General features: G+C 33.6%; 1 protein-coding gene across 1 annotated transcript; it reads right to left on the reverse strand.

Annotated features, from left to right (window-relative positions):
- Window positions 1–2480: 2480 nt before the first annotated feature.
- On the reverse strand, window positions 2481–4619 carry LOC131656948 (zinc finger protein ZAT1-like). Its single transcript, XM_058926493.1, has 2 exons — window positions 4385–4619; window positions 2481–4199 (listed from the first exon to the last, which is right to left on the reverse strand). The coding sequence occupies exon 2, from the start codon at window positions 4035–4037 to the stop codon at window positions 2730–2732; it is 1308 nt and encodes a 435-aa protein (XP_058782476.1). The 5' UTR covers window positions 4038–4199; window positions 4385–4619; the 3' UTR covers window positions 2481–2729.
- Window positions 4620–14269: the final 9650 nt, after the last annotated feature.

The following is a 14269-nucleotide window of genomic DNA, read 5'->3' on the forward strand; positions in this document are numbered from 1 at the left end:
GAAGAAGGGTATTCCAATTTACTCCATGGTTTATATCCCTGTCATTTAATCTATATATAATTCTGTTTTGCCATTTTTGTCAGTTATGGAAGGGTTGAAGTCACATAATTGAATTATTTAATACTTTTTAATATATTTTTTTTACTTTTTTAATATATTTTTTACTTTTTAATTTAATTTTTTTATTTTTTTTTTAATTTTTAATATAATTTTTATAATTTTGAATATATTTTTTTAATTTTTAATATAATTTTTATAATTTTGAATATATTTTTTTAATTTTTAATTTAAAAGTTATTATTATTTAATTTTTAATTATTTTATTTGGGGCCTTATGGCCCTCTTTTAAATTTTGGGGTCTTTTAACTTTGGGGTCTATGTATTTGAGGGCTTACAATTCATTGATTTTTTTTAGGCCCCTTCATTATGGGGCTGGGGCCTAAATTAATTGGCCCCTTAAATTGACACCTCTATTGGCACGTAATAACACTTCTTATATGCCAAGTGATATAAGGGAAACTAGTAAACTACCCGTGCTGCCGCACGGGTATATTTATTTGATATTATATATATATAGTTTGTTTAGATATTTAGAATATTGAATGATAAATATAATTATATAAAAAATTAGATATTCATGAGTTTGTATAGGTTAAAATAATTTTGTATAGTTAATTTGTATTCAAATGCATATTGAAAGCAATTTTTATCAAAAAAAATATTGTGTGAATTTAACTAATCGTGTTCCGTTACAAATAAGAATTGTTAATTAAAATGAAATGGTTATTTAATTGATAGTGCCCCGTGAGAAAAATAAAAAATTTTGACATTTGAAAATAAGAATTTTGTGTCTCAAATAAGTATAATGTCAACTAAAACAAAATATGTATTTTGTTCATAGTGATCCGTGAGAAAAGTAAAAATTTTGACATGTGAAAATAATTTTTTTAATAATTATGAATAATTTTGACATTTGAAAATAATTTTTTTTAATAATTATGTTAATTTAATTTATTAAAATTGTGAATGAAAAAATAATTTGTATAAAAAATTAATGATATTCATGAGTTTGTATAGGTTAAAATAATTTTGTATAGTAAATTTGTATTCAAATGCATATTGAAAGCAATATTTATCAAAAAAAAATTTGCGTAAATTTAACTGATCGTGTCCTGTTACAAATTTATTTAATACGATATAGATTTTATTTAAATATACATCTAAATTTGAAATGAGTTATTTAATTATAAAATGAATAATAATAATTTAAATTTAATTTGAATATTTGAAAATAAAAATTTTGTGTCTCAAATAAAGATAATTATTAATTAAAATAAAATGATTATTTTATTGATAGTGCCCCGTGAGAAAAATAGAAAATTTTGACATTTGAAAATAAGAATTTTGTGTCTCAAATAATTATAATGTCAACTAAAACAAAATATGTATTTTGTTCATAGTGATCCGTCATAAAAGTAGAAATTTTGACATGTGAAAATAATTTTTTTAATAATTATGAATCATTTTGACATTTGAAAATAATTTTTTTAATAATTATATTAATTCAATTTATTAAAATTGTGAGCGAAAAAATTAAAATAAAAGTGAAAATATTGGAGAGAAAAATGCAAGAGAGAAAGAGAGAGAAAAGTAAGTAGAAATGAAATGAAAAATAAATGTGGAGAGAGAAGTGAGATAGAATAAGAGTAGTGTAAGAAAAATAAGAAAATAAATATGAGTAAGAAAGTTGAAATGTAAGAAAGTAAGTGTAAGAAAAAGAAATGTGGGGGGAAATTTGAAATTTGAATGAAAAGAAGAAAAGGAAAAGGTGAGGATATGTGGGAAGTGTAGAAAAATAGTTGGTTTATGAAATGACCAAACAAACCCTTAAGTAGAAAATTAGTTAAAAAGGAAGGGCAATAATGTAATTGTGCAGGACTATTGTTTTGATTGCTAGATAATAGACAAAAGAGAAAGATGTCTGGTCAGGTTTTCATGGTAGGTGACTAAACAACTACCTTCACTTCCCTGACACCCCTTCATTATGTGTATATTATCAAATTTTGCTTTCCCATTCTACATCGTCTAAAATTTAACACAGTTAAACCGCAATTAAAAAACCTAAAAAAATATTTAATTTACCACAATTAAATCTTAATTAACTTATAGAGAATCTCTAAACTATCCTCTGAAACTTAAGACTAATGAAATTTGAAAATAATGTGTTCAACTAATATGATCAAGACTTTTCAATGTATGAGTCGTCTCAAAATTTTATATATTCGAGAAGCTAAACTTGTGACTCACTCAAAATATTACTTTCAAACCAAAATGTCACTAGAGGAAAATTTCATACGTATAGAATTTTGCTATGGTCAAAGTTGTGAAAAACAAGCCAACTTACAATTCCTCAAAATCCAAACAAGAAACCATCATGACCTTAAAATTTGCAGCATAGCATCTTATCATTCTTTGAAGTATGAACAAAGTAATCATCATATATCACTCTCCAAAAAGTTACAATATTCAAAAAGTAAAAAAAAAACAGTATCAAAAGTTTCTTGTAATGCAAGCTACTTGAAGAATAAGAGCAGAACAAAAAATAAGCTCAAAAATCAGAACATGATTCCTGTAAAGAATTAATGAAATAACAGCAAAAACAAATTCTATTTCTATACAGTTTCGAATCTTCACTCAAAAGTTGAATCGAACTGAACTACGAACTAGTGCTAGTTTGATAGTAGACCTACCATTGACTCTTGCTTGAAGTTACTTCCATCTAACCACCATGGTGTGTAAATCTCAGAATGACCATTTCTTTCATCAACAATACTTGCATCAGCAGGAAGATTAAGATCAAGGAAGTTCCTTATTTCCGAAACTTCTTTGATTTCATCGACAACGTCTTCTTTTTCTAAGACTCTTCCCTCATCAGAAACATTGATCTTCTTATCTACTTCAGCATTGCTTTCATTTTCACTGTTTTGATCAATCTTTAAAGCAAAACATCCTTTGCTTCTCTTGTGACCAGCTCTATGACCTCCAAGAGCTTGATACGAATGAAAAACTCGGTTGCAAGTAGCACACTCGAATTTTCCCTTCTTACGAGACTTTTTCGCGCCGATTTCAGCTTCCGATGAAACCTTGTTTTCACAATCATAAAACTTTTCCTTCATTGAAGTATACTTGCCTTTACTAGTGCTAGTAGTACCTGGTTTTGATCTTACATTAACCTCAAATGCTGAATCAGAATCAACCTCATTCTTCATCTTATCCTTAACAGAAACTCTTGTTTTCTTCATCTTCAATTCATCATCCAAAATTTCTAAGCTTTTCTCTTTGGACTTATTCGAAGAAACTAAATGAGTTAATGGAGCTTCTACTTCTAATTCCATAGAGTTGTTATCATTATTATCAGAAGATTCAGCAATAGAATTGAGACCAGACCAAGATCTTACATCTCTACTAAGCATCATCAAACTCATAGCAACCTCTTCTTGTTCATGTTCATCCTCCTCAGAGACCGAATTCGTAGCAAAATTCACAACAGAAGAAGAGCTCTTACCATTTACATACCTAGTTTTCAACCGTCTTTTCGATCTTCTCTTTCGACTCGGAAGAACAGCAGCAGCAGAAGCATCAGTGTTAGACTCTTGTTCATCCAACTCGAAACCATTGTTCTTACTACTCGAATGACACTTCATGTGACCGAATAAAGCTTTCCAAGACTGAAACCCTCTACCACATTCCTTGCACAATTTGTCCAAAACAACATCAAAAGCTTCCTCTTGATCATCACTAGCTGAATCATTGAGTACTCTCCAAGTTTTCTTTGGATTCTCTCTAAGACCATAATACCCTTCAGAACAACCTTCTTCTTTCTTCACTGTTGTTGAAGCAGAAACAACAACAAAACTCTCATCACCATCATCATCATGATCATGTGACCTCATGTGACCACCTAATGATCTACCACAAGGAAAACTCTTGCAGCAGATTCTGCAAACGTGCTTAATCACTTCTTGATCTTCTTCCATTGTTGATCCTCACAATTTCAAGAACTAACCAGAACAAAAAAAATATCAAAATTGAAACTGAATTGGGTTATCAAAAGATGAAAACGAGCATGACCCAGATGAGATTATCGACTGGAAATCATCAGGAGTTGAATCAAATCATCTATCTTGCAAAACCCATATCTGAAAAGTGATAAAAATTCAAACTTTCAAACTCAACAAGTGCGCAAAATCGATCTAATAAAGGAACAAAAAGAACAAAAAGAAGCTATAGTTAAGCTAAGTGAAGTTGTGTATAGCATTTGGAAGATGGGTTATGATGAAGAAGGAGAAAAAGAATGAAACTTGAAGAAGTGGAAGCGATTTACCTTTGGTGATTGTTGGTGATGAAAGCGATTATGAGAAAGCGTAGCGTTTGTTTGTTTGTTTCTTTTATTACTTTTTTTGTCTCTTGAATTGGTTATATGTATTTGGATTTGGAGGAGAAATCCATGCATGGAAGCAAAGATTTTTAAGGGTTGAAATGTAAATATAGAAAGTGGGAGAGAGAGGAGAGAGAGAGGGTGTATTGAAGTGAGGATTCTACGCTACTCCTTGATCCAATGGTATGAGAATTGTCCATGTCAGAGTCCTAATAGTTTGAGGAACATGTTAAAAAAATCTATGTATTCTAAGATATTCCTTTCTTTGTCTTGGTAGATGGGTTAAATAAATAAAAAATATTTGACTTCTAGTAGATGTTCTTATGATGGTGGATATGTTATATGACTAACTCTAGAGTAGGTAGGAAGTTTTTTTTTTTTTTTTAATTCTCAATTGCATCTAGCCTGTTAGGTTTACATTTGGGCCTATAGTATTTGTGCGTGTATTTTGAGGGAAACGGATTGTGTAACTTTCACGAGGGAAAGTTAGACTAACTTTCAGAGATTTTGGTTCATTGGATCAATTGAAAGGTACTCAATTTGCCACGTTACTTTCTCTTTCACTTTTTCTGTATTGAAAAAAAGTCGCATAAACAGCCAACGAACATGAAGACCGCTAACAGGTCGATTTTCAGTTGGTGATCCGATTTGGCATCCGCCCATGTCCCTCCTTTCACCACATTTCTTCGTTGCTCCGACCAAAGTTTCACCACTATGTCCGTCAATTTTTAAAAGAAAAAATAATTTAAATAAAATAAGCATGATGTCATTTCACAAATTTCATCTTCTTCCTCTCTTTGCACTTCCAGCCCATCTTCTCCATCCCTTCTCACCGTCCTCATTCAAGCCACCACTTAGGATTAGAATAGTGATGATAGAAGTGATGATACAAGTCTCAGCATAATTGATTCCGATGAGGAAAACGCAATTGACGGAGTAAGGAGCGGTGGTGGTAAGTAGTCGGCAATCGGTGGTGATCGGTGTTTGCATTCACTCAAAATGTGAGTATCAGATTTCCTGCAGTTACAGGAGGACACTGTAAAATATTTGAGCCATCCGATTTAGAACCAACAATTAAGATTTTTTACTATTTGGAATCATAGTCAATATTGTAACCATTAATGAATTAGATTAGTGAAGAACTGGAGATAAAATTTAAGAACTGAAACACAAGAGGTAGTGTTGAAGATGGAAATGTTTGGTTGAATGAGTAATTAAAATGACAAGAAGGCGACGCGTAGGGCTGGCAATGAACCAAACTAACTCGAAAATAGTTCGAAACTCGATTCGGAAATTAAATCGTTGAACTAGGTTCATGAACCAAATGAGCTGAGTATGAGCTAAAAACTAAGTTCGTTAACTAAATGAGCTGAACTTGAACTATACATAGTTCGACTCGTTAGGTTCATGAGTCAACTCGATTATATATGAGATTATTATATTGTCTTTAAGAGTAGGTTTAAAGATTTGCTCTAAATCTTAGTATCATATTTTATTTTAATCTAACAGTTATAATTGATAATTTATATTCTCAAGTGAGAAAAATATTTTTACAAATAATTATACAAATAAAATTAACATCGTATAAATTTCAATCTTATAACTTTTAATTGATTTCTATATTTTTTATTTAAAAATATTAATTTAAAATGTCAAATATATATATATATATATATATATATATATATATATATATATATATATATATATAATAGACTTTAAAAAATTATTTTTAAGTCCGTGAAATAATCGAGTTGAACCTAACAAGAGTAATCTAACGAGTTGAACCGAGATGTTCGTGAATTTCTAACACGTCGAGTTTGAGCTGAAAAAAAAGTTTGTGATAAACTCGAACTCGAACTCAAACTCGGTCAATTCTTAACGAGTCGAGTTTGAGCTGAAAAAAAATTTCGTCTTAAACTCGAACTCGAACTCGAACTCGGCCAATTCTTAACGAGTCAAACTGAGTTGAGGCGAGTTCGACTCGACTCGACTCATTTCCAGCCCTAGCGACGCGGTAAGGATGGTTTAGTATTAGCATGTTGGTTTGAGGATGATGATGCGGTAACAATGCTTGAGTCGGTTGGCTTGGATAAGGACGACATAGTAGTTGCAGAGATGACGATGAAAATTTTTTATGTATCATGTTTTCTTTTGAAAAACTTACAACAGGTGGCATCATGTAAAGCATGAGATTGATCAAATGATTCAGATTGGTTGAAAGTCAGGCTGCAGTTGGCGCCATAAAGTCATACAATCCAATCCTGTATTTTGAGATATCGGTTCGTCTTTTTTAAAGGTGAGAAAAGTACAAAGAAGAGGGATTTGAATTGTATTGACGTTTAAAAAAATTTATGTTGGTTTAACATAAACTCAAGTCAAACAAAAATAGTAAAATAAAAGCGACAAGGGGAGAGAATTTATCTTGGTTCACCCAACAACGCGGGGGAGTTATGTTCAGTGCCCTCACATTTGAGAGATTCTCACAATAATTCAACTATTACAAATTCACTGTGGCATCTCATGGTCCATCTAAAGAATATATTTTATTTCTCAAACACAAAATTGACTCCAAATGAGTATCTTTGTCTTCTCAAAGAATTCAGATTCATTGCTTGGTCACCATGTGACTAAACTCATCAGAGGGTAACAACTTGATATTCTAACAGAGGATCATCTAACACATATTCGATAATAATTTTGTTTGCGTACATCATGTTATCATCTAAACAAAATTGAAGATTATTGTTCTTTGAAATAAATTTGGTTTAACATTCTAATTTCCTTCACTATCTTCCACCCATCTTGGGAATTTGTTAGGCGTTGTAAGGGTTCGGTCTCACTTGACGGAGCCTTAAAATCTTTGGAAACTTTACTTATTGCTCTTATTGATTTCATGTATTGATATGTGATTGTCAAGTCTTTGATGTCATTCTCTAATGCTACAGTCAGTATCTTTCTGAATTCTCAATTTGTTGATGGAAATATGGCCCTCCCTTGCCAACCAATGTTTCCTTGATCTTGGTCCACTTCAAAAATTATTGGGGAGGGGAGCATTAGCCTAAACGTTATGGACTTGTATCGTCTTAAATTGAACTATCTAAGCATAATCAAAGAGTTTGTCACATCCTAGAAAAAGGTGGGCTCTGATTGTAGGGATGGTGACACGGTGATGGGCATATGCTATATAGATACCTTTTCCATGTTGGTCGTCTTACACCATGAAGGTGTTATCCATATTTGATTAGTTTATGTGGTTTTTTTCTAGCTTTTTATTTGTTTGGATACTAACATTGATATTTCTTTTTAATGCAACAACTATGTCACAAAAGAATATTTTCAAGAAGTTTCAGGCTAAATGGGGTAGTTCTTCTTGTATGGTATTGACCTAGCTCACGCCAAATCTTTTCTAGAAGGTGGTGGAGGTAAAGGATCTCCTTGTACACCTCTAGTGATGCCTTCTTGATATTAGGCCGAGAAAAATGTTACTTGCAGCCTCTACTATATTCCTGTCAACACCTAGTGGTCTTCGTTCCCTAGTACCAGATGTTGTTGTTGATCGGGTGCTAATCCTAGGCCTTAGATGTCATCGAGATTTCATAGTGGAGTGTGTTTCTCACCCTTCAAGAAGGATGGCCCTGACTTGTGTTGTATTTACCTAGGATGATGAATTTTCTCTCTTTAAATAGATGCTTAAGGGTCACCCCGTCAAAGCACAATAGGAGGCATGTGCTTCCACGGTAAAAGATGATAGTTTAAAGAATGTTCCAGCTGACAAGGAAAATAAACGAGTCCATGTTGTTTCCTTTCTTCAAAAATTTCAATATATGCTTTAAGCTCATCAAAAGGGTGAAATACTTTAGTGATCAAATTCTTAAGCTAGCCAACGAGAAGCGTGTCTTTGTATCATATCGAAAATTTCTCTTTTAGAGGAGAAAAAAATTGTTGAAAACCATCACTAGAGGCTCGAAGAGAAATAATGGGTTCTTACTACAAAGAACTATAAACTATGGAACAAAAAATTTATGGAACAAATCTGATTCTTAAACCCTGGTATGGATCTTCGAAATGGTATCAAATGCTCCAAGAATGTAAACAATGGGAGAATTGATTGAAATTTTGTATTCAAGGGTTGTGGTGGGTGTGTGTGGTCTTTATACTTATTTATTATTAGAATTTTTTGATGGGGTTATGCTCTTTGTACCTGGTATCCCTTTTCGATTGTAAAATTGATATTTGCCTCGGGTTTGTATCTCGACTTCTTAAGCCTTCTATCCAACCTATTTTGGGCCACATGATTAACTTTTCCTATATTTGTGGTTTCTAATTTAGATTTTCGTGTATATCTTTGGAATAAGCATCCCCGGCCAAGGGATATCATTTGCCTACTCCATTTTACCGGACTTATGGCCTAAGAGAGAGGGTGGATCACTATGGGGAGTCATTTGGTTTTTCTAGGGATAATTGAGATAAGGAGTTCATTTGTGATCTTTGGTGGCCCATTCAAAGCTTCAATCGTCCTCTATGTAAGGAATCATGCCTCGATATCGCTTGATCATCAAGGGACCGCTTTATTCATTTTTTTTGTTGGCAAACTATGCATATAAAATTCATGTCATTCAATGCAATGTTTTATTGTCTTTCCTTTGGCAGAAGATATGGACTCGGGTCAACATATGTACCCTTTTTGGTTCATGGCTTGGAGATTTTCTCAATAAGAGTTATTTGGATTATTTGTCTTGGGCTTGCTCTTAGTATGGAAATATATTGGAAAAGACCTTAATGAATTGAATAAGAAAAAAGCATTACTAATTCTACTTCGAAATGCTTAAACTAATTCTAATTGCATGAAATGTAAGAAATGATTCTAGCTTTTGGATGTAGAAGAATACTTGTGATCAGTGCATTTTGATGCACATTCCTCTACGGTTGTACCTATACATTTCCATGGTTTGCTTGTCTTATTTTTGTATTTTATAATGTTTTTATATTTTAAATTATTTTTATTGTTATTTGATTTTCGTATTTATTTTTCAGCTTTAGTAGTCTGCATGGAAACGATCATAACTGGAGTTCCGGGAGTCCGATTTAGGCGTTCTAATAATCGCCGGAAAGCTAAGAAAAAGAGCTACAACTTTTATGTTAGAGTCAAAGTCAGAATCGGAACCTATATTTCCCAGAATTGCGTTTAAAGCTGCAGCACTATTTAATTTTCAGTTTTTGGGTCGTTTAGTAGTGGGCCTGGTTTTGTCATTCGACCCAGTTGGGTCATAAACGTTTTTTGGCTGATTCCTAATAGGTCTAGCAGCCGTGTTACTGTTTATTACGTTTTACTATTCACAATTTTGTTTCCACTCTTTTGCTCTGTACGCTTGAATGGAGAACTAAACATCCAGAGTCGATCTACTGTAATCGAATTCCAAAAGCTTTGAGGTTTTTATTTTATCAATTCAATTTCGTTTCTCTTTCAATTATATTCTATGAATTTGCATTTGCTTAATCTGTTATTTCGTGGAATATTTTGATTAATTTCGTATGATTGTATTCCTAACTGTTAATCGTTGTTTACGTCGCTTCGTCGTTAAATTGCGTTTCTATATCGTGTTTGCTTAATTCGCGATTGTATTAACCCGTTTGCTTAATTCGGAATAGGAATCCAATCTGTTTAATATCTTTTACGCTTGTCAATTGATATTGAAATCGAATAGAGATCGAAGCCGCTTAGGGAATTGGTAAGGTAGAAACCCATGATAAGCCGGAACCGAAAACAGTAGATTGGCTTAATTTTATAATCACTTTTTCAAAACAACTTATTTCATTAATCGCTTTTGATAATCATTTTTTCTATAATTCGAACCTAAACCAACCCCCCTAAATCGATTTACCTTTGGTTAATAATCAACGAGAATCCTTGTGATACGATACGCGAGTCACTTGTCATTTTCTACGGTTTTATTCAAAACAACTCGTTTTTGATCCGCGCGCGACAGCGGATCAAATTGGCGTCGTTGCCGGGGATTCTTGTGAATATTAACTGATATTAGCGTCCTAGGTGTAGTGTTTGTGTGTTTTGGCCATAGTTTCCTCACGGTTTTGGCCAATTCGCGTTTAGAGTCGAAAAATTCAGTTTTTGAAAAAAATTGTGTTTGATTGTAAAAAGTTTTTTCCTACTGGAAGTAGAAAAATCGTACGATTAATACTCCTTTATTCTAGAAGAGTAAGGGAATTCGAGCCAAAATTGCCAAATTCATCGTTTTTCTATTTTTAATGAATTTTTTACCATTTTCATAGAGTCAAAAAAATACAAAAAAAAATCCTAAAATTCTAATTTGTCTTAATTAGATTAAATTTCGTGTTTTTATATTTTTCTGAATTTAGTTAATCGTTTTTATTCTTTCTATTCGTTTATGCATGTATGGGACATAATCGTTATTTCGGTGTATGTTGAACCCATGGCTGAACAAAGAACTCTAACGCAGTTGGCTGTCCCTAATGTGAACTATAATGGTTTATGTATTGACTATCCTGCGGGTGATGCACCTTTTGAATTGGAATATGGTTTAACACATTTGTTGCCTAGGTTTAATGGTTTTGCAGGTGAGGATCCACATATGCATCTGAATGAATTTCAGGTTGTATGCTCTGCACCTTTCGAACCTTCACTAGAGGATATTGTCAAACAAATGGCTGCAAATAATCTTCAGTATCAACAACAAATAGATTCTACTCTTCAGACTTTGCAAACACAGATTGGACAGCTTGCCACTTTGATGAATGTCATGCAGCAAGCTCAAGGATCAAACCAACAACCCTTGGAAGAGCGTTCTATTTTTCAAATAGATTTTCTTTCTGAAACAGTTGATGATACTTGTAATGATTTGCTTACATCTGATTTTCCATCACTGTCTGATTTTGATGATGTTTACTCATGTTCTGATTGTACTAACACTAACATTTGTGTTGTATGTGCTGAGATTGATGCTGCCTTGCAGGGTAACATATTTACTACAGGTGAAATTGTTATCGATGAAGTTGTTCATGCAGCTGATACTCTTAACATCCCAGCTGCCCCAAGCACTCCTTCCATTGAGCAACCACCTTCCCCCGAGTTGAAGCAACTTCCCGAAAATTTGAAATATGCTTATTTAGAGAGTAATGAAAAACTCCCGGTTATAATTTCTTCTAACCTTGATTTTGATCAAGAAAATAAGCTATTGCATGTTTTGAAGAAGCATAACAAGGTGATTGGGTGGACTTTGACCGAAATTCTCGATATTAGCCCATCTATGATTTTGCACAGGGTCTCAATTGAAGGGGAAGATGAAACAAAAATAGTGAGGCAGCTCCTCAATCTTTTGAACTTTGGTGTTGTAGAAAAGATCACGTGCCCATTCAACACTTTTATTTATCAAAGATTCTTCTTTGATCCTGGAATAAAAGGCGAAGGCACTAATAAAAATTTCAAATTCAATGGACATTACCCAAAGCTACTCCATGAGATCCCCGCTTTGAAAGGAGAAAATGTAGAATATATCTCTCTGGGAAAGGCTGCTTATGTGATCACATATCCTCCTTGACTCTTCGGGTGTGCTCTTTCCTTTCTCTCACTCTTATTTTATATTTATGTTCTTTTATTGAGGATCCACATATGCATCTGAATGAATTTCAGGTTGTGTGCTCTGCACCTTTCGAACCTTCACTAGAGGATATTGTCAAACAAATGGCTGCAAATAATCTTCAGTATCAACAACAAGTAGATTCCACTCTCCAGACTTTGCAAACACAGATTGGACAGCTTGCCACTTTGATGAATGCCATGCAGCAAGCTCAAGGATCAAACCAACAACCCTTGGAAGAGCATTCTGTTTTTCCAATAGAGTTTCTTTCTGAAAATGTTGTTGATACTTGTACTGATTTGTTTGTAGATGATTTTCCATCATTGTCTGGTTTTGATGATGTTTACTCTTGTGATGTTTGTACTGACACTAAAATTTGCTCTGTTTGTACTGAAATTGAGGTTGCCTTGCAAGTTGATATTCTTACTACAGATGAGGTTGCAAATGAAGTTGTTCATGTAGATGAAGCTCTCGACACGGCGGCTGCCCGGATCAAACCATCCATTGAACAACCACCTTCCCGGGAGCTGAAACCAATTCCTCACAATCTTAAATATGCTTATTTAGAGATGAATGAAAAACTTCCGGTTATAATTTCTTCTAAACTTTATTTTGATCAAGAAAGTAAGTTTTTGCAGGTTTTGAAGAAGCATACCAAAGGAATTGGATGGACCTTGGATGACATTTATGATATTAGTTCGTCCATGTGTGTGCATAGGATCTCACTTGAAGATGCAGCAAAAGTAGTGAGGCAGCCTCATAACCTTTGGTTCCTTGATGTTGTGAAAGATGAGAGCACCTTCACGTGCCCATTTGAAACTTTTACTTTTAGAAGAACATTCTTTGATCCTGGAATAAAAGGAGAAGGAGCTAAACCACTTTTTAAGGATGATGAGCATTACCGAAAGCTACTCCATGAGAGCTCCACTTTGGAAGAAGAGAATATAGAAGACCTCTCTTTGGGAAAGGCAGCTTATGTGATCATATATCCTCCTTGACTACTCGGGTGTGTTCTTTCCTTTCTCTCCCTCTTACTTTAATAATTATGTCCTTTCATTGAGGACAATGCTTGTTTTAGTGTGGGGGAGGGAATTCTTTGTTTTATTTTCTTTTGTTTTCTTGTTTTGTTTTCAGTTAAAAAAATAAATAAATATGCATCGTTTTGAAAGTTTTAGGCTATAGACTGATTTGAGTCGAGTTTGCGGAGACGTGGGAAAAATTCACAAGATCGGTATTGTTCTAACACCGTAAGTCTCCTGCATATGGAAATCGATTTGAATTTTTTATTATGTTTTAGCCTTAAATTCTCATTCTCTGACAGCTCTTGAGTAGTTTATTTCAGCAGTCGGCACCATCTCTCACACACTTTACGCAGGAAGCCGATGAATATAAGTGAATGTTCCGAAAAGAAAAGAAAAAAAGAGAAAAGAAAAAGGTAATACACCTTCTAAGTTTGGTGATCCTCACCCGGTCACTTAACCCAACGGTTGTGTAATCTTCAAAAAAAAAGTTTTCAAAACTCTTTGTTAGTTGGTTCAGCGGTTTCTGGTGCTGAACTTGGTAGGGAGGATTACGGTCCGATCCCCCGCAACTACATCTGAGTAAGCAAAGGGTTATGCCACGCAAGTACCGGAACCCCGTGCAAAAGGATCAGAGTCACTAACCGGTCGTCCTGCTATAAGTGTGTGGAGATAACGGGCTTAATGTGATTGCGCTTGAATGAAAAAGAGCAAAAAGGATGAGTAAGTTAGGCTATGGTATAATAATATGATTTGAATTGGTTTGTGTATTTAGGAGGCTTATGTCTGCATATCTGTGGTTAGTGTTCTTACGATGTCCTTAGTGTGCAAGATTAGTACCTGTCGATGCAAACTTACCGGAAGAAGATTGGTAGCCTAGGATGAGTAACTGTTGATGTATTTCTGCTTTCTTTGTTTTGTTTTTCATTTTGCTCGGAGTGCAAAAGTTCAAGTGTGGGGGAATTTGATCAGTGCATTTTGATACACATTCCTCTACGGTTGTACTTATACATTTCCATGGTTTGCTTGTCTTATTTTTGTATTTTATAATGTTTTTATATTTTAAATTATTTTTATTGTTATTTGATTTTCGTATTTATTTTTCAGCTTTAGTAGTCTGCACGGAAACGATCATAACTGGAGTTCCGGGAGTCCGATTGACGCGTTCTAATAATCGTCGGAAAGCTAAGAAAAAG

This window comes from Vicia villosa, linkage group LG3 (assembly GCF_029867415.1).
Source record: "Vicia villosa cultivar HV-30 ecotype Madison, WI linkage group LG3, Vvil1.0, whole genome shotgun sequence".
NCBI classification, from domain to species: domain Eukaryota; kingdom Viridiplantae; phylum Streptophyta; class Magnoliopsida; order Fabales; family Fabaceae; genus Vicia; species Vicia villosa.